Here is a 24,696-nt window from a genome sequence, read left to right on the forward strand (position 1 = left end):
CAAACACACTATCTGATCCTGTGCCACCCACACCACCCATGCCTACACTGATACCACCCACACCTACACCACCCATACCTATACCACTCACCCCATCCACACACCCACATCATTATCACCCACACCATTACCATCCACACCTACACTGCCCACACCATTACTATTCACACCATCTGCACACCCACACCTACACCACCCACACTGTTCACACCCACACTGACACCACCCACACCTATACCATCTACACCATCACCATCCACACTGACACCACCCATACCTACACTGCCCACACCATTACTACTCACAGCATCTGCACACCCACACCTATACCACCCACACCATCACCGTCCACAATTGACACCACCCACATCATCACTATCCACACCACCCATATCTACACCACCCACCATCACCACCCACACCATCATCACACATACCTACACCACCCATATCTACACCACCACTACCACCTACACCACCCACACTGTTCATACCCACACTGAAATCACCCACACCATCACCATCCACACTGACACCACCCACACCATCACTACCCACACCACCCACACCTACACCACCCACACTATCACCATACATAACTACACCATCCATATCCACACTATGCACACCTACACCACAACGCCCCACACACCAACACCACCCTTACCACTCACACCTACCCCCATACTGCCCATACCCCTACATCAGCAGAATACATGCTTGGCTGCTATGAGGAGACCCTGGCAGGATACACTGCATCTTGTTGACTTGCAATTGTTCTATTTTTGTTAGTCCTTCAGCTAAATGTTTTCCTACTGCAACTGGGGTATTAAAGTCTTCAACTCACTTTGACATGACTCTTTGTTTCTATTCAATTTTGCTCTATACCAGTGGTTCTCAACCTTCCTAATGCTGCGGCCCTTTAATGCAGTTTGTCCTGTAATGGTGACCTCAAACCATAAAATTATTTTCATCACTACTTCATAACTGTACAGTTGTTATTGTTATGAATCGTAATGTGTATATCTGACACACAACTCTATGAACCCTGCTCTAAACCTCTGTCTTAAACTTTTTTGTGAACCCCAATTATACACACTTCAAACATACATGACATTGGAACACACTTAGTTCCAGTGAGATTGAAAAAGGTTTTTCCAGGGCTAGGGAGATGGCTCAGTGGAGAAAACGTTGCCACCTAAGCATGAGGATCTGATTTTGAATCCCTAGCCATGTGAAAAGCTGAGAATGACAGGGAGTGTCTGCAATCCCAGTACTGGGAGGGCAGGGAGGAGAATCCCTGGACTCACTGGTCAGTCACCCTGTTGACTCAGTGAATTCCAGGTTCAGTGAGAGTCCCTGTCTTAAAAAATAAAGTGGAGAGCAAGTAAAGAGGATACATCATGTCATTTCAGGCCTCCACACACATGTGCAACACATGAACACATACATACAAATGTACACAAACGATATTGTTCCTATGTATTGCTTTTGCACAGTTAGTGGTTTTCTTGGGGTATATATTGTATCTATAAATCCTAAAAACATGAGGACACAGAACTGGAGAAAGGGCTCGGGGGTTAACAGCATTTACTGATCTTTCAGAGGACCAAAATTCAGTTCCCAAGACCAAGGACAGGTATCTCACATCCATCTGTAACTCTGACTCCGAAGGATCAATTTATCCTATTCTGTTCTCCAGGCACCCATGTGTATTCCACAGAAAAATACACATGAATGAAAATAAATCTTAACAAGGTGCTGGCTGTGTCCCTGGGGCAATAGGAGCTCTGAGGACATGGGTACAGGAGAAAGTGCCACAGTTCAGAGGACACAAAGACCTATGAATGTCATGGGCACTGTCGGGGGCTCCAGAGAAGTTCAAATTCAACTTGAACTGTGGCAGAAACCTTCACCCTCTTGTTCACTTTGACTCCATCAGGCCTGCCAAGGCACCAAGGGATCCTGGAGTCCTCACTGGCAAAAGGGACACCCCTAGACGTCAAGTCCTACAGAATAGTTGAGGAGCACATGCCACCATCTTCTTATCTCACCCCAGGGCTGTCCTCCCTCCATCTCTGCCCAGCTTCAGAAGCTGCCTCAAGAACTAAGACCCCAGAGGTAGGACAGTGGCCACCCCATCCAGAATGTCACCTGGCTGTTGCCATCTTCACCTCCCATGAGATCTGGTCATCTCTGTGGGTTTTCCCCAGGGGCAGTCTCAGCAGACATATTTTTTGATGGTCCCTCACTAGTGAGACAACAGGCTGACCCCAAACACAGACAAGGAAAAGGAAGCCAGCAGCTGAGGCACAACACAAGCTGCCCAGGGGTATAAATGCTGCCACCGGACATCTCTCACACACACACTCACATACACACTCACTCTCTCACAAACTCACCCTCCACCATCCAACCCCGCCATGGCCCCCTCCACCATGTCTGTCTGCTCTGACGCCTGCACCAACTCCTCCTGGCAGGTGGACGACTGCCCAGAGAGCTGCTGTGAGCCCAGCTGCTGTTCCCCCAGCTGCTGCCAACCCAGCTTCTGTGTGCCCAACTTCTGCCAGTCCAGCTGCTGTGTGCCCAGCTGCTGTGTGCCCAGCTGCTGCCAATCCAGCTCCTGTGCCCCAAGTTGCTGTGCCCCATCCTCCTGCCTGACCCTTATCTGCACCCCAGTGAGCTGTGTGCCCAGCCCCTGCTGCCAATCTGCTTGCAGCAGCTGCTGCACACCCTCATGCTGCCAACAGTCTAGCTGCCAACCAGCTTGCTGCACCTGCTTCCCCTGCCAGCCATCCTGCTCTATGACCCTTTGCTGCAAGCCTGTCTGCTGCACACCCATCTGTTCTGGATCCTCCCCATGCTGCCAGCAGTCTAGCTGCCAGCCCTCATGCTGTCAATCCTCCTGCTGTGTGCCTGTCTGCTGCAAGCCTGTCTGCTGCAAGCCCTGCTCCAGCATGTCCCTGCTCTGCCGCCCTGTGTGCAGACCTGCCTGCTGTGTGCCTGCCTCCTCCTGCTGTGCCTCCTCCTGCCAGCCCAGCTGCTGCAAGCCCTGCTCCAGTGTGTCCCTGCTCTGCCACCCTGCCTGCTCCCGCCAGGCCTGCTGTGGTCTCTGCTCAGGCCAGAAGTCCAGCTGCTGCTGACCTGTCCCATGCTCAAAGTCCTCCCAGGTCCATCTCCCCAAACTGGGCTCAGCCTCATACCCACCTCTCCCTCCTCAGCCGCCAGTGTCTTCTCTATTGCTTATTCCCACACTTTTCATCTGCCCTATGGTGGCTACTCTCCCATGAACAGATGATGACCTGTGAATCCTGCAAACTTTCTAAGGCCTCCCAGGAAAATCTAGCCACCCATGGGTAAGGCTGTGTGTGGTATACTTTGGTCTCTCTGGCACCCTGGTCCAAAGCTACATCCAATGTTGGCCTTCCACTGACTGTCTGGCTGTCCTGTGTCTGTTTGCCTGGCTCTTTGAAGTAGCCATAACCCAACAGGCTCCAGGGAGAGAATTTGTGGCTACTGGACACCTGACCTAGTTAGAGACAGCAGTCTCAGGCTCATGTTCTCCTGTCCTGGGCCTCGGAGCTGAGCTGACATGGAGGTCTCCTTCTCTGTGACCCCGCTCCTCCACTGAGGTCTCTCTCCCTCCTGGCTGCCCTCCATGGCCATCTTCTACTCCTGTGAAATAAAATGAAGCGAGATTCACAAAGAGCTTGTGATGTTCATCTTTTTTTTTTTTTTAAGTTTTATTTATTTATTATATATACAGAAGAGGGCGCCAGATCTCATTACAGATGGTTGTGAGCCACCTTGCAGTTGCTGGGAATTGAACTCAGGACCTCTGGAATAGCAGTCTGTGCTCTTAACCTCTGAGCCATCTCTCCAGCCCCCATCTGGTTCTTTAGGCTCCCACATTTATTCTGTTTCCAGTCTGACTGGTCATTTCCACATCGTTCATTTCTTGGATCCAATTCTGTTTCTAGAAATTTCTGCTAGCTCTCACCCTGGTGGCTTTTTCCCAGAGTGCCTCATCTCTTTGGCTGAGTCGTGGTCTTGTCCCTGACAGAGCACCCATGGAGGCCCTGAATGAAGGTGCTGAGGCACCAGGAACATGATCAGCTGTGTTAGGTTTGGGGCTTGCTCCTGATGACCACCCAGAACACACATGCTTGGGGGTTAGAGTGGTGTTCATGAAAACATGTGAACACATACACACAAACATACACAAATGATACTGTGTCTATGTGTCCTTTGCTCAGTCAGTGGTCTTATGGAAGTATATTCTGTATCTATAGATCCTAAAATTCCAGAGACACAGGTCTGGAGAAAGGAGTCAGTAGTTAACAGCACATATTGTATTTCATAGAATCCAAATTCGTTTTCCAAGACCCATGTCAGGTGTCTCACATCCACTCAGAACTCGTGGTGTGAGGAATCCATTATCTTCTTCTGGTTTCCATAGGCACCCACAGGTGCTTCACAGAAACCTACACATAAGTAAAAATAAACCTTAACAAGAACAAGGATGTTATAATAAGCCTTATAATAATATAATATAATAATGTTATAAGCCTTGTCCATAAATGTTTGGCTTTTAAAGAGTCTGGAGCAGGGTGGAGACTGAGCAGGCTCCTGTCTTCTGCTGTCCTGGCTGTCTTCTGATTGCTTCTAGGCCATTGGCTTCTCCTGTGGATGGTTTAAAAAAATACCCAGGAACAAATCAGAATCAGACAAAACAAATCAGAAGAAAAATAGTCAAAGAAGACCACAAGAAACTCATTCATGTGCAGAGACACCCACTTTTGCACCCAGAGAAATGCCATAAAACTGGAAACCCTAATAACATACATATGTACATATATTGTATAGACATAATAATATATATGGCTAAGACCTGTGAGATTAAAACACACACACACACACACACACACACACACACACACACACACACACACACACGAAAGTCCAGACAAAGCATTATGAAATCAAAAACCTCCAAAAATACCTTTGAGTTTGCTTTCTGTTTACCATCTGCTGCTGGTTTGTATGTTTTCTCTTTTCCTTAAGTGTGGTTTGTATGCCCAGTGAGAGTCTGGAGGATAACACTTATTTTTCCTTTGTGAGTGGTTCTCAGTTGGAATGAGGGATGGGGTTTGTACCCACCTCTCCTTTCAGTCCTGGGAACCTCATCTGACTTAGACCGTGCATGCTGCCACAGTTTGTAATTTCACCATCTTGGGGTCCAGAAGGCTTTGTGTGTGTTCTGAGTGTTCTCCATCAGCAGTGGCTCTAGGAATGTCTCTGCATCCTCTCTGAGCCCTGAAGAAGGAATTTTATGAGGACATCCCATTTAGGGCCTGATGCTCCAAGGTCTCTCAGTCTCTCACATTGTCCTGTTTGAATCTCTGTGTTCGTTCCCGTCTTCTTTGAAGAAGGAAGTTTCTTTGAAGATGGCTGAGGAAGACACTGATGCACAACTATAGCAGGAGGCCATTAGGAGTCATTTCAGTGCTCGGTTTCCATGGCCGACCTGGTCTCAGGTTCTTGGCCAGCCAAGCAGTGTCAGGCATGGGTTTCATCTCATGGAGTGGGTCTTAGGTCTAAGCAGATAGTGGTTGGTTACTCCCAGCAGTTTGGTGCCACTTTTGGACGAGTGTGCTTTGTGCACAGGTCACCATTGTAGATGTGAGGGTTTTAGCTAGCTTGGTGTTTACCTTCCTCCTCTGGGAGCATGCAGAGTTCCTTGCAGTACCATGAAAGGTCTCAGTAGGATTGAAGACCCTAGAGCACCAGCTCAACTTCTCAGTGTTCACTGAGTTCTGGATGTGTTGTCTTCAGCAACAGAGACTTGCCATCCATTTGTGGAGAGCAGCCAATGGCATTTGCAATAGCTTGAGTTGCATGGGGGTTTCCATGGGGCCCCTTGGCCAACAACCCAATTTGATGTAATGCAGTCCAGCACTGGAGGTTTAATTGGGTGCCAAGAGATATCTATTTGGAGCTTTGTCTCCTTGTTATTTTGTGAACCTATTCATATTTGTTACATATATATACAGAGAGATAAGGATAAGGATATATCCTTCATATATATACGTTATATGTACATAATTTATATATATATATATATATATATATATATATATATATATATCTTTAAAGAAGCCTCTACTGAAATTGGTTTCCAAAAGACCTCCAAATGATCCTCAGTGTCAAGTGTCCTTCCATGTGCTCTCTCTCTCACTCCCCTTCTGTTCCCTTCTCTGTTTAATTCTCCCATTCTAACCCCATCTTGTCCTTCCATAACTATATATTCTATTTCCCCTTCATTGGGAAATCCTCTCCTCCATTACTCTTCTCCATACATGACCCCTGTGTTTATAGGGATTACAGGGTGCTTTGGAAGACTTAACAGCAAACATACACAAAAAAGCGAATACATACCATACATGTATTTTGGTTCTGAGCCACCTCAGTCAGGATAATTCACACCCCAACCCCTCCCCACAACCGCCCCCTCTGCCATCTCTACCAGTTAACCTGCAAATTTTGTGGTTTGATCTTTAAACAGCTGAGTAACATTCCATTGTGAAAATGAGCCACATTTTCATTAGCATTTATCAGGTGATGAACATCTAGACTGTTTCCTTTTCTGGCTGTTGTGAATGGAGCAGCAATGAGCATGGATGAGCAAGTGTCTCTGTAGTAGAATGGAGAGTCCTTTGGGTACACGCCCAAGAGAGGTACAGCTGCATCTTGAGGTAGATTGATTCCCGGCTTCTTGAGGAACTGCCTCACTGACTTCCAGTGTGGCTGTACATGTTTTCATGCACCCCAGCAATAAGTGAGGGTTCCCCTTTCCCCACATTCTCACCAGCTTGAGCTGTCACTTGTTTGGATGACCTTGGCCATTCTGACGGGAGGAAGATGACATCTCAGAGTAGTTTGATTGGCATTCCCCTGATGACTAAGGAGGCTGAACTTTTCTTTAAGTGTTTTGCAGCTGTATGTGTTTTATCCTCTAGACCTCTCTGCTTAGGCATGCACCCCATTTTAATTGTGTTGTTTCCTTGATGCCTATTTTTAAACGTTCATTCTGTATTTTAGACACTGACCCTGTAACAGACGTGCAGCTGGTAAAAGTCTCTTCCATTCTGTGTGCTGTCACTTTGTCCAAATGACAGTCCTGCTGACAGCAGTGTCCCTTATTTGATTAATTGAGATGTCTCTATTTACCTTAGATTCTGATTTTGCTGTGTCTGTATTTCTGATCCATGACTTCTGGTCTCCAGGAGTCTGCCACAGCTTCTCATTGCTGCCCACAGGGTTTCCACAGAAGTCTACAAAATGTTCTGCTGAGGCCTGGGGTAGTGGCACACACCTTTAATCCCAGCACTTGGAAGGCAGAGGCAGGTGGATCTCTATGAGTTCGGGCCAGCCTGGTCCACAGAGCAAGATCCAGGACAGGCACAAAAATTACAGAGAAACCCTTTCTTGAAAGAAACAAACAAAAAAATCTTTCTCTGGGTTGGACACAGCCTTCTCATTGTACAGCTCAGGCTGGAGATCTACCAAGGGACTGTCTCCTCAGCTGAGCTCTCCGAGAGCTCAGGTCTTTCAATAAATATGGCAAGTTACAGGCTTTGGTTGAAATTAAACTTCTCCATCTGATTGTATGGAGGGCCCTAACACACCATCTCTCTCCACCATTAGAGCCACAGGTATTCCAAGCCCTGCTGCCCACTCACCCATCCCAGACAGTGTCTGGTGATAGAGGGAGAATCTATTTGGAGACCCTGAAGCTCGGAGTATCCCCAAGGATGTTCCCTTGACCCTTAGAAAAGAGGTAGAGTACAGGGACCATGAAATGATAAGTGACCAGAACTCAGGGTGTCCCCAAGGCTTGGAGCAGTGTTGAGCATGAGTATGTGCATGGGACAGGCTCCAGTAAATACATTGTCCTCAGAGTGTGTCTGAGTCCCCCAACAGGGTTGTATTGAGGGACTGAGCTGGCTGTGTCCCTGTGGCAACAGGAGCTCTGAGGACGTGGGTACAGGAGAAAGTGCCAGAGCTCAGGGGACACAAAGCCCTATGAATGTCATGGGCACTGTCAGGGGCTGCAGAGAAGTTCAACTTCAACTTGAACTGTTCCAGAGGCCTTCACCCTCTTGCTCGCTTTGACTCCATCAGGCCTGCCAAGGCACCAAGGGATCCTGGAGTCCTCACCGACAGAAGGGACACCCCTAGACATCAAGTCCTACAGAACAGTTTAGGAGCACATTTCACCATCTTCTTATCTCACCCCAGGGCTGTCCTCCCTCCATCTCTGCCCAGCTTCAGAAGCTGCTTCAAGAACTAAGACTCCAGAGATAGGACAGTGGCCGCCCCCTCCAGAATGACACCTGGCTATTGCCATCCCCACCTCCCATGAGATTTGGTCATCTCTGTGGGTTTTCCCCAGGGGCAGTCTCAACAGACATATTTGTTGATGGTCCCTCACTAGTGAGACAACAGGCTGACCTCAAACACAGACAAGGAAAAGGAAGCCAGGAGCTGAGGCACAACACAAGCTGCCCAGGGGTATAAATGCTGCCACCAGACACCTCACACACACACACACACTCACACACATACACACTCTCACAAACTCACCCTCCACCATCCAACCCCGCCATGGCCACCTCCACCATGTCTGTCTGCTCTGACGCATGCACCAACTCCTCCTGGCAGGTGGACGACTGCCCAGAGAGCTGCTGTGAGCCTAGCTGCTGTGCCCCCAGCTGCTGCCAGCCCAGCTGCTGCCAGCCCAGCTGCTGCGAGCCCAGCTGCTGTGCCCCCAGCTGCTGCCAGCCCAGCTGCTGTGCCCCCAGCTGCTGCCAGCCCAGCTGCTGTGCCCCCAGCTGCTGCCAGCCGAGCTGCTGTGTGCCCAGCTGCTGCCAGTCCAGCTCCTGTGCCCCAAGCTGCTGTGCTCCATCCTCCTGCCTGACCCTTATCTGCACCCCAGTGAGCTGTGTGCCCAGCCCCTGCTGCCAATCTGCTTGCAGCAGCTGCTGCACACCCTCATGCTGCCAACACTCTAGCTGCCAACCAGCTTGCTGCACCTGCTCCCCCTGCCAGCCATCCTGCTCTATGACCCTTTGCTGCAAGCCTGTCTGCTGCACACCCATCTGTTCTGGATCCTCCCCATGCTGCCAGCAGTCTAGCTGCCAGCCCTCATGCTGTCAATCCTCCTGCTGTGTGCCTGTCTGTTGCAAGCCTGTCTGCTGCACACCCATCTGTTCTGGATCCCCATGCTGCCAGCAGTCTAGCTGCCAGCCCTCATGCTGTCAATCCTCCTGCTGTGTGCCTGTCTGCTGCAAGCCTGTCTGCTGCAAGCCCTGCTCCAGCATGTCCCTGCTCTGCCGCCCTGTGTGCAGACCTGCCTGCTGTCTGCCCACCTCCTCCTGCTGTGCCTCTTCTTGCCAGCCCAGCTGCTGCAAGGCCTGCTCCAGCATGTCCCTGCTCTGCCGCCCTGCCTGCTCCCGCCAGGCCTGCTGTGGTCTCTGCTCGGGCCAGAAGTCCAGCTGCTGCTGACCTGTCCCATGCTCAGAGTCCCCCAGGTGCAGGGCTGATACTCAGAGTTGTGATCCCAGTGGTCCTTCTCTCCAAACTGGGCTCAGCCTCATACCCACCTCTCCCTCCTCAGCTGCCAGTGTCTTCTCTATTGCTTATTCCCACACTTTTCATCTGCCCTATGGTGGCTACTCTCCTATGACCAGATGATGACCTGTGAATCCTGCAAACTTTCTAAGGCCTCCCAGGAAAATCTAGCCACCCATGGGTAAGGCTGTGTGTTGTATAGTTAGGTCTCTCTGGCACCCTGGTCCAAAGCTACATCCAATGTTGGCCTTCCACTGACTGTCTGGCTGTCCTGTGTCTGTTTGCCTGGCTCTTTGAAGTAGCCATTACCCAGCAGGCTCCAGGGAGAGAATTTGTGGCTACTGGACACCTGACCTAGTTAGAGACAGCAGTCTCAGGCTCATGTTCTCCTGTCCTGGGCCTCGGAGCTGAGCTGACATGGAGGTCTCCTTCTCTGTGACCCCGCTCCTCCACTGAAGTCTCTCTCCCTCCTGGCTGCCCTCCATGGCCATCTTCTACTCCTGTGAAATAAAATGAAGCGAGATTCACAAAGAGCTTGTGATGTTCATCTTTTTTTTTTAAGTTTTATTTATTTATTATATATACAGAAGAGGGCGCCAGATCTCATTACAGATGGTTGTGAGCCACCTTGCAGTTGCTGGGAATTGAACTCAGGACCTCTGGAAGAGCAGTCTGTGCTCTTAACCTCTGAGCCATCTCTCCAGCCCCCATCTGGTTCTTTAGGCTCCCACATTTATTCTGTTTCCAGTCTGACTGGCCATTTCCACATCGGTTATCACTTGGATCCAATTCTGTTTCTAGAAATTTCTGCTAGCTCTCACCATGGTGGCTTTTTCCCAGAGTGCCTCATCTCTTTGGCTGAGTCATGGTCTTGTCCCGACAGAGCACCCATGGAGGCCCTGGATGACGATGCCGAGGCACCAGGGCCATGATCAGCTGTGTTAGGTTTGGGGCTTGCTCCTGACGACCACCCAGAACACACGTGCTTGGGGGTTAGAGTGGTGTTCATGAAAACATGTGAACACATACACACAAACATACACAAATGATACGGTGTCTATGTGTCCTTTGCTCAGTCAGTGGTCTTATGGAAGTATATTCTGTATCTATAGATCCTAAAAATCCAGAGACACAGGTCTGGAGAAAGGAGTCAGTAGTTAACAGCACATATTGTATTTCATAGAATCCAAATTCGTTTTCCAAGACCCATGTCAGGTGTCTCACATCCACTCAGAACTCGTGGTGTGAGGAATGCATTATCTTCTTCTGGTTTCCATAGGCACCCAAAGGTGCTTCACAGAAACCTACACATAAGTAAAAATAAACCTTAACAAGAACAAGGATGTTATAATAAGCCTTATAATAATATAATATAATAATGTTATAAGCCTTGTCCATAAATGTTTGGCTTTTAAAGAGTCTGGAGCAGGGTGGAGACTGAGCAGGCTCCTGTCTTCTGCTGTCCTGGCTGTCTTCTGATTGCTTCTAGGCCATTGGCTTCTCCTGTGGATGGTTTAAAAAAATACCCAGGAACAAATCAGAATCAGACAAAACAAATCAGAAAACAATAGTCAAAGAAGACCACAAGAAACTCATACATGTGCAGAGACACCCACTTTTGCACCCAGAGAAATGCCAAAAAACTGGAAACCCTAATAACATACATATGTACATATATTGTATAGACATAATAATATATATATCTAAGACCTGTGAGATTAAAACACACACACACACACACACACACACACACACACACACACACACACACACACTCATGAAAGTCCAGACAAAGCATTATGAAAGCAAGAACATCCAAAAATACCTTTGAGTTTGCTTTCTGTTTACCATCTGCTGCTGGTTTGTATGGTTTCTGTTTTCCTTAAGTGTGGTTTGTATGCCTAGTGAGAGTCTGGAGGACCACACTTATTTTTCCTTTGTGAGTGGTTCTCAGTTGGAATGAGGGATGGGGTTTGTACCCACCTCTCCTTTCAGTCCTGGGAACCTCATCTGACTTAGACCGTGCATGCTGCCACAGTTTGTAATTTCACCATCTTGGGGTCCAGAAGGCTTTGTGTTCTGAGTGTTCTCCATCAGCAGTGGCTCTAGGAATGTCTCTGCATCCTCTCTGAGCCCTGAAGAAGGAATTTATGGGGACATCCCATTTAGGGCCTGATGCTCCAAGGTCTCTCAGTCTCTCACATTGTCCTGTTTGAATCTCTGTGTTCGTTCCCGTCTTCTTTGAAGAAGGAAGTTTCTTTGAAGATGGCTGAGGAAGACACTGATGCACAACTATAGCAGGAGGCCATTAGGAGTCATTTCAGTGCTCGGTTTCCATGGCCGACCTGGTCTCAGGTTCTTGGCCAGCCAAGCAGTGTCAGGCATGGGTTTCATCTCATGGAGTGGGTCTTAGGTCTAAGCAGATAGTGTTGGTTACTCCCAGCAGTTTGGTGCCACTTTTGGATGAGTGTGCTTTGTGCACAGGTCACCATTGTAGATGTGAGGGTTTTAGCTAGCTTGGTGTTTACCTTCCTCCTCTGGGAGCATGCAGAGTTCCTTGCAGTACCATGAAAGTCTCAGTAGGAGTGAAGACCCTAGAGCACCACCTCAACTTCTCAGTGTTCACTGAGCTCTGGAGGTGTTGTCTTCAGCAACAGAGACTTGCCATCCATTTGTGGAGAGCAGCCAATGGCATTTGCAATAGCTTGAGTTGCTTGGGGGTTTCCATGGGGCCCCTTGGCCAACAACCCAATTTGATGTAATGCAGTCCTAGCACTGGAGGTTTAATTTGGTGCCAAGAGATATCTATTTGGACCTTTGTCTCCCTGTTATTTTGTGAACCTATTCATACTTCTTACATATATATACAGAGAGATAAGGATAAGGATAAGGATATATCCTTCATATATATACTGTTATATGTACATAATTTATATCTTATATCTATCTATTATATATATATCTATATTATATATATCTTTAAAGAAGCCTCTACTGAAATTGGTTTCCAAAAGACCTCCAAATGATCCTCAGGGTCAAGTGTCCTTCCATGTGCTCTCTCTCTCACTCCCCTTCTGTTCCCTTCTCTGTTTAATTCTCCCATTCTAACCCCATCTTGTCCTTCCATAACTATATATTCTATTTCCCCTTCATTGGGAAATCCTCTCCTCCAATACTCTTCTCCATACATGACCCCTGTGGTTATAGGGATATAGGGTGCTTTGGAAGACTTAACAGCAAACATACACAAAAAAGCAAATACATACCATACATGTATTTTGGTTCTGAGCCACCTCAGTCAGGATAATTCACACCCCAACCCCTCCCCACAACCGCCCCCTCTGCCATCTCTACCAGTTAACCTGCAAATTTTGTGGTTTGATCTTTAAACAGCTGAGTAACATTCCATTGTGTAAATGAGCCACATTTTCATTAGCATTTATCAGGTGATGAACATCTAGACTTTCCTTTTCTGGCTGTTGTGAATGGAGCAGCCAATGAGCATGGATGAGCAAGTGTCTCTGTAGTAGAATGGAGAGTCCTTTGGGTACACGCCCAAGAGAGGTACAGCTGCATCTTGAGGTAGATTGATTCCCGGCTTCTTGAGGAACTGCCTCACTGACTTCCAGTGTGGCTGTACATGTTTTCATGCACCCCAGCAATAAGTGAGGGTTCCCCTTTCCCCACATTCTCACCAGCTTGAGCTGTCACTTGTTTGGATGACCTTGGCCATTCTGACGGGAGGAAGATGACATCTCAGAGTAGTTTGATTGGCATTCCCCTGATGACTAAGGAGGCTGAACTTTTCTTTAAGTGTTTTGCAGCTGTATGTGTTTTATCCTCTAGACCTCTCTGCTTAGGCATGCACCCCATTTTAATTGTGTTGTTTCCTTGATGCCTATTTTTAAACGTTCATTCTGTATTTTAGACACTGACCCTGTAACAGACGTGCAGCTGGTAAAAGTCTCTTCCATTCTGTGTGCTGTCACTTTGTCCAAATGACAGTCCTGCTGACAGCAGTGTCCCTTATTTGATTAATTGAGATGTCTCTATTTACCTTAGATTCTGATTTTGCTGTGTCTGTATTTCTGATCCATGACTTCTGGTCTCCAGGAGTCTGCCACAGCTTCTCATTGCTGCCCACAGGGTTTCCACAGAAGTCTACAAAATGTTCTGCTGAGGCCTGGGGTAGTGGCACACACCTTTAATCCCAGCACTTGGAAGGCAGAGGCAGGTGGATCTCTATGAGTTCGGGCCAGCCTGGTCCACAGAGCAAGATCCAGGACAGGCACAAAATTACAGAGAAACCCTTTCTTGAAAGAAACAAACAAAAAATCTTTCTCTGGGTTGGACACAGCCTTCTCATTGTACAGCTCAGGCTGGAGATCTACCAAGGGACTGTCTCCTCAGCTGAGCTCTCCGAGAGCTCAGGGTCTTTCAATAAATATGGCAAGTTACAGGCTTTGGTTGAAATAAACTTCTCCATCTGATTGTATGGAGGGCCTAACACACCATCTCTCTCCACCATTAGAGCCACAGGTATTCCAAGCCCTGCTGCCCACTCACCCATCCCAGACAGTGTCTGGTGATAGAGGGAGAATCTATTTGGAGACCCTGAAGCTCGGAGTATCCCCAAGGATGTTCCCTTGACCCTTAGAAAAGAGGTAGAGTACAGGGACCATGAAATGATAAGTGACCAGAACTCAGGGTGTCCCCAAGGCTTGGAGCAGTGTTGAGCATGAGTATGTGCATGGGACAGGCTCCAGTAAATACATTGTCCTCAGAGTGTGTCTGAGTCCCCCAACAGGGTTGTATTGAGGGACTGAGCTGGCTGTGTCCCTGTGGCAACAGGAGCTCTGAGGACGTGGGTACAGGAGAAAGTGCCAGAGCTCAGGGGACACAAAGCCCTATGAATGTCATGGGCACTGTCAGGGGCTGCAGAGAAGTTCAACTTCAACTTGAACTGTTCCAGAGGCCTTCACCCTCTTGCTCGCTTTGACTCCATCAGGCCTGCCAAGGCACCAAGGGATCCTGGAGTCCTCACCGACAGAAGGGACACCCCTAGACATCAAGTCCTACAGAACAGTTTAGGAGCACATTTCACCATCTTCTTATCTCACCCCAGGGCTGTCCTCCCTCCATCTCTGCCCAGCTTCAGAAGCTGCTTCAAGAACTAAGACTCCAGAGATAGGACAGTGGCCGCCCCCTCCAGAATGACACCTGGCTATTGCCATCCCCACCTCCCATGAGATTTGGTCATCTCTGTGGGTTTTCCCCAGGGGCAGTCTCAACAGACATATTTGTTGATGGTCCCTCACTAGTGAGACAACAGGCTGACCTCAAACACAGACAAGGAAAAGGAAGCCAGGAGCTGAGGCACAACACAAGCTGCCCAGGGGTATAAATGCTGCCACCAGACACCTCACACACACACACACACTCACACACATACACACTCTCACAAACTCACCCTCCACCATCCAACCCCGCCATGGCCACCTCCACCATGTCTGTCTGCTCTGACGCATGCACCAACTCCTCCTGGCAGGTGGACGACTGCCCAGAGAGCTGCTGTGAGCCTAGCTGCTGTGCCCCCAGCTGCTGCCAGCCCAGCTGCTGCCAGCCCAGCTGCTGCGAGCCCAGCTGCTGTGCCCCCAGCTGCTGCCAGCCCAGCTGCTGTGCCCCCAGCTGCTGCCAGCCCAGCTGCTGTGCCCCCAGCTGCTGCCAGCCGAGCTGCTGTGTGCCCAGCTGCTGCCAGTCCAGCTCCTGTGCCCCAAGCTGCTGTGCTCCATCCTCCTGCCTGACCCTTATCTGCACCCCAGTGAGCTGTGTGCCCAGCCCCTGCTGCCAATCTGCTTGCAGCAGCTGCTGCACACCCTCATGCTGCCAACACTCTAGCTGCCAACCAGCTTGCTGCACCTGCTCCCCCTGCCAGCCATCCTGCTCTATGACCCTTTGCTGCAAGCCTGTCTGCTGCACACCCATCTGTTCTGGATCCTCCCCATGCTGCCAGCAGTCTAGCTGCCAGCCCTCATGCTGTCAATCCTCCTGCTGTGTGCCTGTCTGTTGCAAGCCTGTCTGCTGCACACCCATCTGTTCTGGATCCCCATGCTGCCAGCAGTCTAGCTGCCAGCCCTCATGCTGTCAATCCTCCTGCTGTGTGCCTGTCTGCTGCAAGCCTGTCTGCTGCAAGCCCTGCTCCAGCATGTCCCTGCTCTGCCGCCCTGTGTGCAGACCTGCCTGCTGTCTGCCCACCTCCTCCTGCTGTGCCTCTTCTTGCCAGCCCAGCTGCTGCAAGGCCTGCTCCAGCATGTCCCTGCTCTGCCGCCCTGCCTGCTCCCGCCAGGCCTGCTGTGGTCTCTGCTCGGGCCAGAAGTCCAGCTGCTGCTGACCTGTCCCATGCTCAGAGTCCCCCAGGTGCAGGGCTGATACTCAGAGTTGTGATCCCAGTGGTCCTTCTCTCCAAACTGGGCTCAGCCTCATACCCACCTCTCCCTCCTCAGCTGCCAGTGTCTTCTCTATTGCTTATTCCCACACTTTTCATCTGCCCTATGGTGGCTACTCTCCTATGACCAGATGATGACCTGTGAATCCTGCAAACTTTCTAAGGCCTCCCAGGAAAATCTAGCCACCCATGGGTAAGGCTGTGTGTTGTATAGTTAGGTCTCTCTGGCACCCTGGTCCAAAGCTACATCCAATGTTGGCCTTCCACTGACTGTCTGGCTGTCCTGTGTCTGTTTGCCTGGCTCTTTGAAGTAGCCATTACCCAGCAGGCTCCAGGGAGAGAATTTGTGGCTACTGGACACCTGACCTAGTTAGAGACAGCAGTCTCAGGCTCATGTTCTCCTGTCCTGGGCCTCGGAGCTGAGCTGACATGGAGGTCTCCTTCTCTGTGACCCCGCTCCTCCACTGAAGTCTCTCTCCCTCCTGGCTGCCCTCCATGGCCATCTTCTACTCCTGTGAAATAAAATGAAGCGAGATTCACAAAGAGCTTGTGATGTTCATCTTTTTTTTTTAAGTTTTATTTATTTATTATATATACAGAAGAGGGCGCCAGATCTCATTACAGATGGTTGTGAGCCACCTTGCAGTTGCTGGGAATTGAACTCAGGACCTCTGGAAGAGCAGTCTGTGCTCTTAACCTCTGAGCCATCTCTCCAGCCCCCATCTGGTTCTTTAGGCTCCCACATTTATTCTGTTTCCAGTCTGACTGGCCATTTCCACATCGGTTATCACTTGGATCCAATTCTGTTTCTAGAAATTTCTGCTAGCTCTCACCATGGTGGCTTTTTCCCAGAGTGCCTCATCTCTTTGGCTGAGTCATGGTCTTGTCCCGACAGAGCACCCATGGAGGCCCTGGATGACGATGCCGAGGCACCAGGGCCATGATCAGCTGTGTTAGGTTTGGGGCTTGCTCCTGACGACCACCCAGAACACACGTGCTTGGGGGTTAGAGTGGTGTTCATGAAAACATGTGAACACATACACACAAACATACACAAATGATACGGTGTCTATGTGTCCTTTGCTCAGTCAGTGGTCTTATGGAAGTATATTCTGTATCTATAGATCCTAAAAATCCAGAGACACAGGTCTGGAGAAAGGAGTCAGTAGTTAACAGCACATATTGTATTTCATAGAATCCAAATTCGTTTTCCAAGACCCATGTCAGGTGTCTCACATCCACTCAGAACTCGTGGTGTGAGGAATGCATTATCTTCTTCTGGTTTCCATAGGCACCCAAAGGTGCTTCACAGAAACCTACACATAAGTAAAAATAAACCTTAACAAGAACAAGGATGTTATAATAAGCCTTATAATAATATAATATAATAATGTTATAAGCCTTGTCCATAAATGTTTGGCTTTTAAAGAGTCTGGAGCAGGGTGGAGACTGAGCAGGCTCCTGTCTTCTGCTGTCCTGGCTGTCTTCTGATTGCTTCTAGGCCATTGGCTTCTCCTGTGGATGGTTTAAAAAAATACCCAGGAACAAATCAGAATCAGACAAAACAAATCAGAAAACAATAGTCAAAGAAGACCACAAGAAACTCATACATGTGCAGAGACACCCACTTTTGCACCCAGAGAAATGCCAAAAAACTGGAAACCCTAATAACATACATATGTACATATATTGTATAGACATAATAATATATATATCTAAGACCTGTGAGATTAAAACACACACACACACACACACACACACACACACACACACACACACACACTCATGAAAGTCCAGACAAAGCATTATGAAAGCAAGAACATCCAAAAATACCTTTGAGTTTGCTTTCTGTTTACCATCTGCTGCTGGTTTGTATGGTTTCTGTTTTCCTTAAGTGTGGTTTGTATGCCTAGTGAGAGTCTGGAGGACCACACTTATTTTTCCTTTGTGAGTGGTTCTCAGTTGGAATGAGGGATGGGGTTTGTACCCACCTCTCCTTTCAGTCCTGGGAACCTCATCTGACTTAGACCGTGCATGCTGCCACAGTTTGTAATTTCACCATCTTGGGGTCCAGAAGGCTTTGTGTTCTGAGTGTTCTCCATCAGCAGTGGCTCTAGGAATGTCTCTGCATCCTCTCTGAGCCCTGAAGAAGGAATTTTATGGGGACATCCCATTTAGGGCCTGATGCTCCAAGGTCTCTCAGTCTCTCACATTGTCCTGTTTGAATCTCTGTGTTCGTTCCCGTCTTCTTTGAAGAAGGAAGTTTCTTTGAAGATGGCTGAGGAAGACACTGATGCACAACTATAGCAGGAGGCCATTAGGAGTCATTTCAGTGCTCGGTTTCCATGGCCGACCTGGTCTCAGGTTCTTGGCCAGCCAAGCAGTGTCAGGCATGGGTTTCATCTCATGGAGTGGGTCTTAGGTCTAAGCAGATAGTGTTGGTTACTCCCAGCAGTTTGGTGCCACTTTTGGATGAGTGTGCTTTGTGCACAGGTCACCATTGTAGATGTGAGGGTTTTAGCTAGCTTGGTGTTTACCTTCCTCCTCTGGGAGCATGCAGAGTTCCTTGCAGTACCATGAAAGTCTCAGTAGGAGTGAAGACCCTAGAGCACCACCTCAACTTCTCAGTGTTCACTGAGCTCTGGAGGTGTTGTCTTCAGCAACAGAGACTTGCCATCCATTTGTGGAGAGCAGCCAATGGCATTTGCAATAGCTTGAGTTGCTTGGGGGTTTCCATGGGGCCCCTTGGCCAACACCCCAATTTGATGTAATGCAGTCTAGCACTGGAGGTTTAATTTGGTGCCAAGAGATATCTATTTGGACCTTTGTCTCCCTGTTATTTTGTGAACCTATTCATACTTCTTACATATATATACAGAGAGATAAGGATAAGGATAAGGATATATCCTTCATATATATATATGTTATATGTACATAATTTATATCTATATCTATCTATCTATATCTATATCTATATCTATATATATCTTTAAAGAAGCCTCTACTGAAATTGGTTTCCAAAAGACCTCCAAATGATCCTCAGGGTCAAGTGTCCTTCCATGTGCTCTCTCTCTCACTCCCCTTCTGTTCCCTTCTCTGTTTAATTCTCCCATTCTAACCCCATCTTGTCCTTCCATAACTATATATTCTATTTCCCCTTCATTGGGAAATCCTCTCCTCCAATACTCTTCTCCATACATGACCCCTGTGGTTATAGGGATCATAGGGCGCTTTGGAAGACTTAACAGCAAACATACACAAAAAAGCAAATACATACCATACGTGTATTTTGGTTCTGAGCCACCTCAGTCAGGATAATTCACACCCCAACCCCTCCCCACAACTGCCTCCTCCACCATCTCTACCAGTTAACCTGCAAATTTTGTGGTTTGATCTTTAAACAGCTGAGTAACATTCCATTGTGTAAATGAGCCACATTTTCATTAGCGTTTATCAGGTGATGAACATCTAGACTTTCTTTTTCTGGCTGTTGTGAATGGAGCAGCCATGAACATGGATGAGCAAGTGTCTCTGTAGTAGAATGGAGAGTCCTTTGGGTACACGCCCAAGAGAGGTACAGCTGCATCTTGAGGTACATTGATTCCCGGCTTCTTGAGGAACTGCCTCACTGACTTCCAGAGTGGCTGTACATGTTTTCATGCACCCCAGCAAAAAGTGAGGGTTCCCCTTTGCCCACATTCTCGCCAGCCTGAGCTGTCACTTGTTTGGATGACCTTGGCCATTCTGACGGGAGTAAGATGACATCTCAGAGTCGTTTGATTGGCATTCCCCTGATGACTAAGGAGGCTGAACTTTTCTTTAAGTGTTTTGCAGCTGTATGTGTTTTATCCTCTAGAACTCTCTGCTTAGGCATGCACCCCATTTTATTTGTGTTGTTTCCTTGATGCCTATTTTCAACGTTCATTCTGTATTTTAGACACTGGTCCTGTAAGTGACTTGCAGCTGGTAAAAGTCTCTTCCATTCTGTGTGCTGCCACTTTGTCCAAATGACAGTCCTGCTGACAGCAGTTCCCTTATATTATTAATTGAGATGTCTCTATTTACCTTAGATTCTGATTTTGCTGCATCTGTAGTTCTGACTCATGGCTTCTGTTCGACAGGAATCTGCCACAGCTTCTAATTGCCCACAGGGTTTCCACAGAAGTCTTCAAAATTTTCCGCTAGGCCGGGGGTGGTGGCAAACGCCTTTAAACCCAGCACTTGGGAGGCAGAGACAGGTGGATCTCTGTGAGTTGGGGCCAGCCTTGTCTACAGAGCAAGATCCAGGACAGGCATCAAAACTACAGAGAAACCCTGTCTTGATAAAAACAAACAAAAAATCTTTCTCTGGGTTGGACACAGCTTTCTCATTGTAACAACTCAGGCTGGAGATCTACCAAGGGAATGTCTCCCCGCTGAGCTTGCTGAGAGTGCAGATTATTGTCTTTCAATAAATCTGGCAAGGTACAGGCTTTAGTTGAAATTAACCTTTTCCATCTGATTATATGGAGGACCCTAACACAACCATCTCTCTCCACCATTAGAGCCAGAAATATTCCAAGCCCTACTGCCCACTCACCCACACCAGACAGTGTCTGGTGATAGAGGAAATAACTATTGGGAGACTCTGAAGTTCACAGTATCCCTAGGATGTGCCCTTGATACCCAGAAAAGAGGCAGGGTACAGAGACCATGAAATGATAAGTGACCAGAACCCAGGGTGTCCCCAAGGCTTGGAGCAGGGCTGAGCATGAGTACATGCATGGGACAGACTCCAGTAAATTCATTGTCTTCAGAGTATATCCAAGTCCCCCGGTAGAGATGTGTTGAGGGACTGAGCTGGCTGTGTCCCTGGGGCATCAGGAGCTCTGAGGACGTGGGTACAGGAGAAAGAGCCAGAGCTCAGGGGACACAAAGGCCTATGAATGTCATGGGCACTGTCAGGGGCTCCAGAGAAGTTCAACTTCAACTTGAACTGTGGCAGAGGCCTTCACCCTCTTGCTTGCTTTGACTCCATCAGGCCTGCCAAGGCACCAGGGATCCTGGAGTCCTTACCGACAGAAGGGACACCCCTAGACATCAAGTCCTACAGAATAGTTGAGGAGCACATGCCGCCATCTTCTTATCCCTCCCTAGGGCTGTCCTCCCTATATATCTGCCCAGCCTCAGAAGCTGCTTCAAGAACTAAGTCCCCAGAGATAGGACAGTGGCCGCCCCTTCCAAAATGTCACCTGGCTTTTGCCATCCCCACCTCCCATGAGATCTGGTCATCTCTGTGGGGTTTCCTCCAGGGGCAGTCTCAGCAGACAGCAGTTTTGTTGACAGTTGCTCACTAGTGAGACAACAGGCTGACCTCAAACACAGACAAGGAAAAGGAAGCCAGGAGCTGAGGCACAACACAAGCTGCCCAGGGGTATAAATGCTGCCACCAGACACCTCACACTCACACACACACTCACACACATACACACTCTCACAAACTCACCCTCCACCATCCAACCCCGCCATGGCCACCTCCACCATGTCTGTCTGCTCTGACGCATGCACCAACTCCTCCTGGCAGGTGGACGACTGCCCAGAGAGCTGCTGTGAGCCTACCTGCTGTGCCCCCAGCTGCTGCCAGCCCAGCTGTTGCCAGCCCAGCTGCTGTGTGCCCAGCTGCTGCATGTCCAGCTGCTGTGTGCCCAGCTGCTGCCAATCCAGCTCCTGTGCCCCAAGCTGCTGTGCCCCATCCCCCTGCCTGACCCTCATCTGCACCCCAGTGAGCTGTGTGCCCAGCCCCTGCTGCCAATCTGCTTGCAGCAGCTGCTGCACACCCTCATGCTGCCAACAGTCTAGCTGCCAGCCAGCTTGCTGCACCTGCTCCCCCTGCCAGCCATCCTGCTCTATGACCCTTTGCTGCAAGCCTGTCTGCTGCACACCCATCTGCTCTGGATCCTCATGCCGCCAGCAGTCTAGCTGCCAGCCCTCATGCTGTCAGTCATCCTGCTGTGTGCCTGTCTGCTGCAAGCCTGTCTGCTGCACACCCATCTGCTCTGGATCCTCATGCCGCCAGCAGTCTAGCTGCCCGCCCTCATGCTGTCAATCCTCCTGCTGTGTGCCTGTCTGCTGCAAGCCTGTCTGCTGCAAGCCCTGCTCCAGCATGTCCCTGCTCTGCCGCCCTGCCTGCTCCCGCCAGGCCTGCTGTGGCCTCTCCTCAGGCCAGAAGTCCAGCTGCTGATGGGCCTGTCCCATGCTCAGAGTCCCCCAGGTGCAGGGCTGATACTCAGAGTTGTGATCCCAGTGGTCCTTCTCCCCAAACTGGGCTCAGCCTCATACCCACCTCTCCCTCCTCAGCTGCCAGTGTCTTCTCTGTTGCTCATTCCCACACTTTTCATCTGCCCTATGGTGGCTACTCTCCCATGACCAGATGATGACCTGTGAATCCTGCAAACTTTCTAAGGCCTCCCAGGAAAATCTGGCCACCCATGGAGACAGGCTGTGTGTGGTATAGTTCAGTCTCTCTGGCACCCTGGTCCAAAGCTACATCCAGTGTTAGCCTTCCACTGACTGGCTGTCCTGTGTCTGTTTGCCTGGCTCTTTGAAGTAGCCATTACCCAACAGGCTCCAGGGAGAGAATTGGTGGCTACTGGACACCTGACATAGTTAGAGACAGCAGTCTCAGGCTCATGTTCCCCTATCCTGGGCCTCAGAGCTGAGCTGACATGGAGGTCTCCTTCTCTGTGACTTCCCTCCTCCACTGAGGTCTCGCTCTCTCCTGGCTGCCCTCCATGGCCATCTTCTACTCCTGTGAAATAAAATGAAACGAGATTCACAAAGAGCTTGTGATGTTCATCTGGTCCTTTTTTTTTTTTTTATAAGTTTTATTTATTTATTATATATACAGAAGAGGTCGCCAGATCTCATTACAGATGGTTGTGAGCCACCTTGAGGGAGCTGGGGATTGAACTCAGGACCTCTGGAAGAGCAGTCTGTGCTCTTAACCTCTGAGCCATCTCTCCAGCCCCCTTCTGGTTCTTTAGGCTCCCACATTTATTCTGTTTCCAGTCTGACTGGTCATTTCCACATCGGTCATCTCTTGGATCCAATTCAGTTTCTAGAAATTTCTGCTAGCTCTCACCCTGGTGGCTTTTTCCCAGAGTGCCTCATCTCTTTGGCTGAGTCGTGGTCTTGTCCCTGACAGAGCACCCATGGAGGCCCTGGATGAAGGTGCTGAGGCACCAGGGCCATGATCAGCTGTGTTAGGTTTGGGGCTTGCTCCTGACGACCACCCAGAACACACATGTTTGGGGGTTAGAGTGGTGTTCATGAAAACATGTGAACACATACACATAGACATACACAAATGATACTGTGTCTATGTGTGCTTTGCTCAGTCAGTGGTCTTATTGAAGTATATTTTGTATCTATAGATCCTAAAAATCCAGAGACACAGGTCTGGAGAAAGGAGTCAGTAGTTAACAGCACATATTGTATTTCATAGAATCCAAATTCGTTTTCCAAGACCCATGTCAGGTGTCTCACATCCACTCAGAACTCGTGGTGTGAGGAATCCATTATCTTCTTCTGGTTTCCATAGGCACCCACAGGTGCTTCACAGAAACCTACACATAAGTAAAAATAAACCTTAACAAGAACTAGGATGTTATAATAAGCCTTATAATAATATAATATAATAATGTTATAAGTCTTGTCCATAAATGTTTGGATTTTAAAGAGTCTGGAGCAGGGTGGAGACTGAGCAGGCTCCTGTCTTCTGCTGTCCTGGCTGTCTTCTGATTGCTTCTAGGCCATTGGCTTCTCCTGGGGACTGTTTTAAAAAATACCCAGGAACAAATCAGAATCAGACAAAACAAATCAGAAAAAAAATAGTCAAAGAAGAGCACAAGAAACTCAAACATGTGCAGAGACACCCACTTTTGCACACAGAGAAATGCCATAAAACTGGAAACCCTAATAATATACATATGTACATATATTGTATAGACATAATAATATATATATCTAAGACCTGTGAGATTAAAATACACACACACACACACACACACACACACACACACACACACACACACACACACACGAAAGTCCAGACCAAGCATTATGAAAGCAAAAACCTCCAAAAATACCTTTGAGTTTGCTTTCTGTTTACCATCTGCTGCTGGTTTGTATGTTTTCTGTTTACCTTAAGTGTGATTTGTATGCCCAGTGAGAGTCTGGAGGATCACACTTATTTTTCCTTTGTGAGTGGTTCTCAGTTAGAATGAGGGATTGGAACCTCATCTGACTTAGACTGTGCATGCTGCCACAGTTTGTAATTTCACCATCTTGGGGTCCAGAAGGCTTTGTGTGTGTTCTGAGTGTTCTCCATCAGCAGTGGCTCTTGGAATGTCTCTGCATCCTCTCTGAGCCCTGAAGAAGGAATTTTATGGGGACATCCCATTTAGGGCGTGATGCTCCAAGGTCTCTCAGTCTCTCACATTGTCCTGTTTGAATCTCTGTGTTCGTTCCCGTCTTCTTTGAAGAAGGAAGTTTCTTTGAAGATGGTTGAAGAAAACACTGATGCACAAGTGTAGCAGGAGGCCATTAGGAGTCATTTCAGTGCTCGGTTTCCATGGCCG

At 48.6% G+C, this 24,696-nt stretch overlaps 4 protein-coding genes across 4 annotated transcripts in view; all 4 read left to right on the plus strand.

Moving 5' to 3' along the window:
- The window catches only part of Tspear (thrombospondin type laminin G domain and EAR repeats), a 101,217-nt gene that overhangs the window by 16,713 nt on the left and 59,808 nt on the right, over nucleotides 1-24,696 (plus strand). The gene's annotated exons all lie outside the window — the stretch shown is intronic.
- LOC118569781 (keratin-associated protein 10-3-like) lies at nucleotides 2,424-3,143 on the plus strand. The gene has a single exon (XM_036168006.1). The coding sequence runs from the start codon at nucleotides 2,424-2,426 to the stop codon at nucleotides 3,141-3,143; it is 720 nt and encodes a 239-aa protein (XP_036023899.1).
- Nucleotides 8,668-9,567, plus strand: LOC118569782 (keratin-associated protein 10-2-like). The gene has a single exon (XM_036168008.1). The coding sequence runs from the start codon at nucleotides 8,668-8,670 to the stop codon at nucleotides 9,565-9,567; it is 900 nt and encodes a 299-aa protein (XP_036023901.1).
- Nucleotides 15,125-22,298, plus strand: LOC118569783 (keratin-associated protein 10-9-like). Its single transcript, XM_036168009.1, has 2 exons — nucleotides 15,125-16,013; nucleotides 21,511-22,298. Exons 1-2 carry the CDS (start codon nucleotides 15,125-15,127, stop codon nucleotides 22,296-22,298), a joined length of 1,677 nt encoding a protein of 558 aa, XP_036023902.1.

This window comes from Onychomys torridus, chromosome 18, assembly GCF_903995425.1.
Source record: "Onychomys torridus chromosome 18, mOncTor1.1, whole genome shotgun sequence".
Taxonomy (NCBI): domain Eukaryota; kingdom Metazoa; phylum Chordata; class Mammalia; order Rodentia; family Cricetidae; genus Onychomys; species Onychomys torridus.

Coding starts and splice junctions, on each gene's coding strand:
- LOC118569782 (XM_036168008.1), top strand. CDS start 8,668: ATGGCCACCTCCACCATGTCTGTCTGCTCTGACGCATGCACCAACTCC.
- LOC118569781 (XM_036168006.1), top strand. CDS start 2,424: ATGGCCCCCTCCACCATGTCTGTCTGCTCTGACGCCTGCACCAACTCC.
- LOC118569783 (XM_036168009.1), top strand. CDS start 15,125: ATGGCCACCTCCACCATGTCTGTCTGCTCTGACGCATGCACCAACTCC. Junction 16,014..21,510: donor CTGCTCGGGCCAGAAGTCCA/GCTGCTGCTGAC, acceptor TGCTGCCACCAG/ACACCTCACACTCACACACA.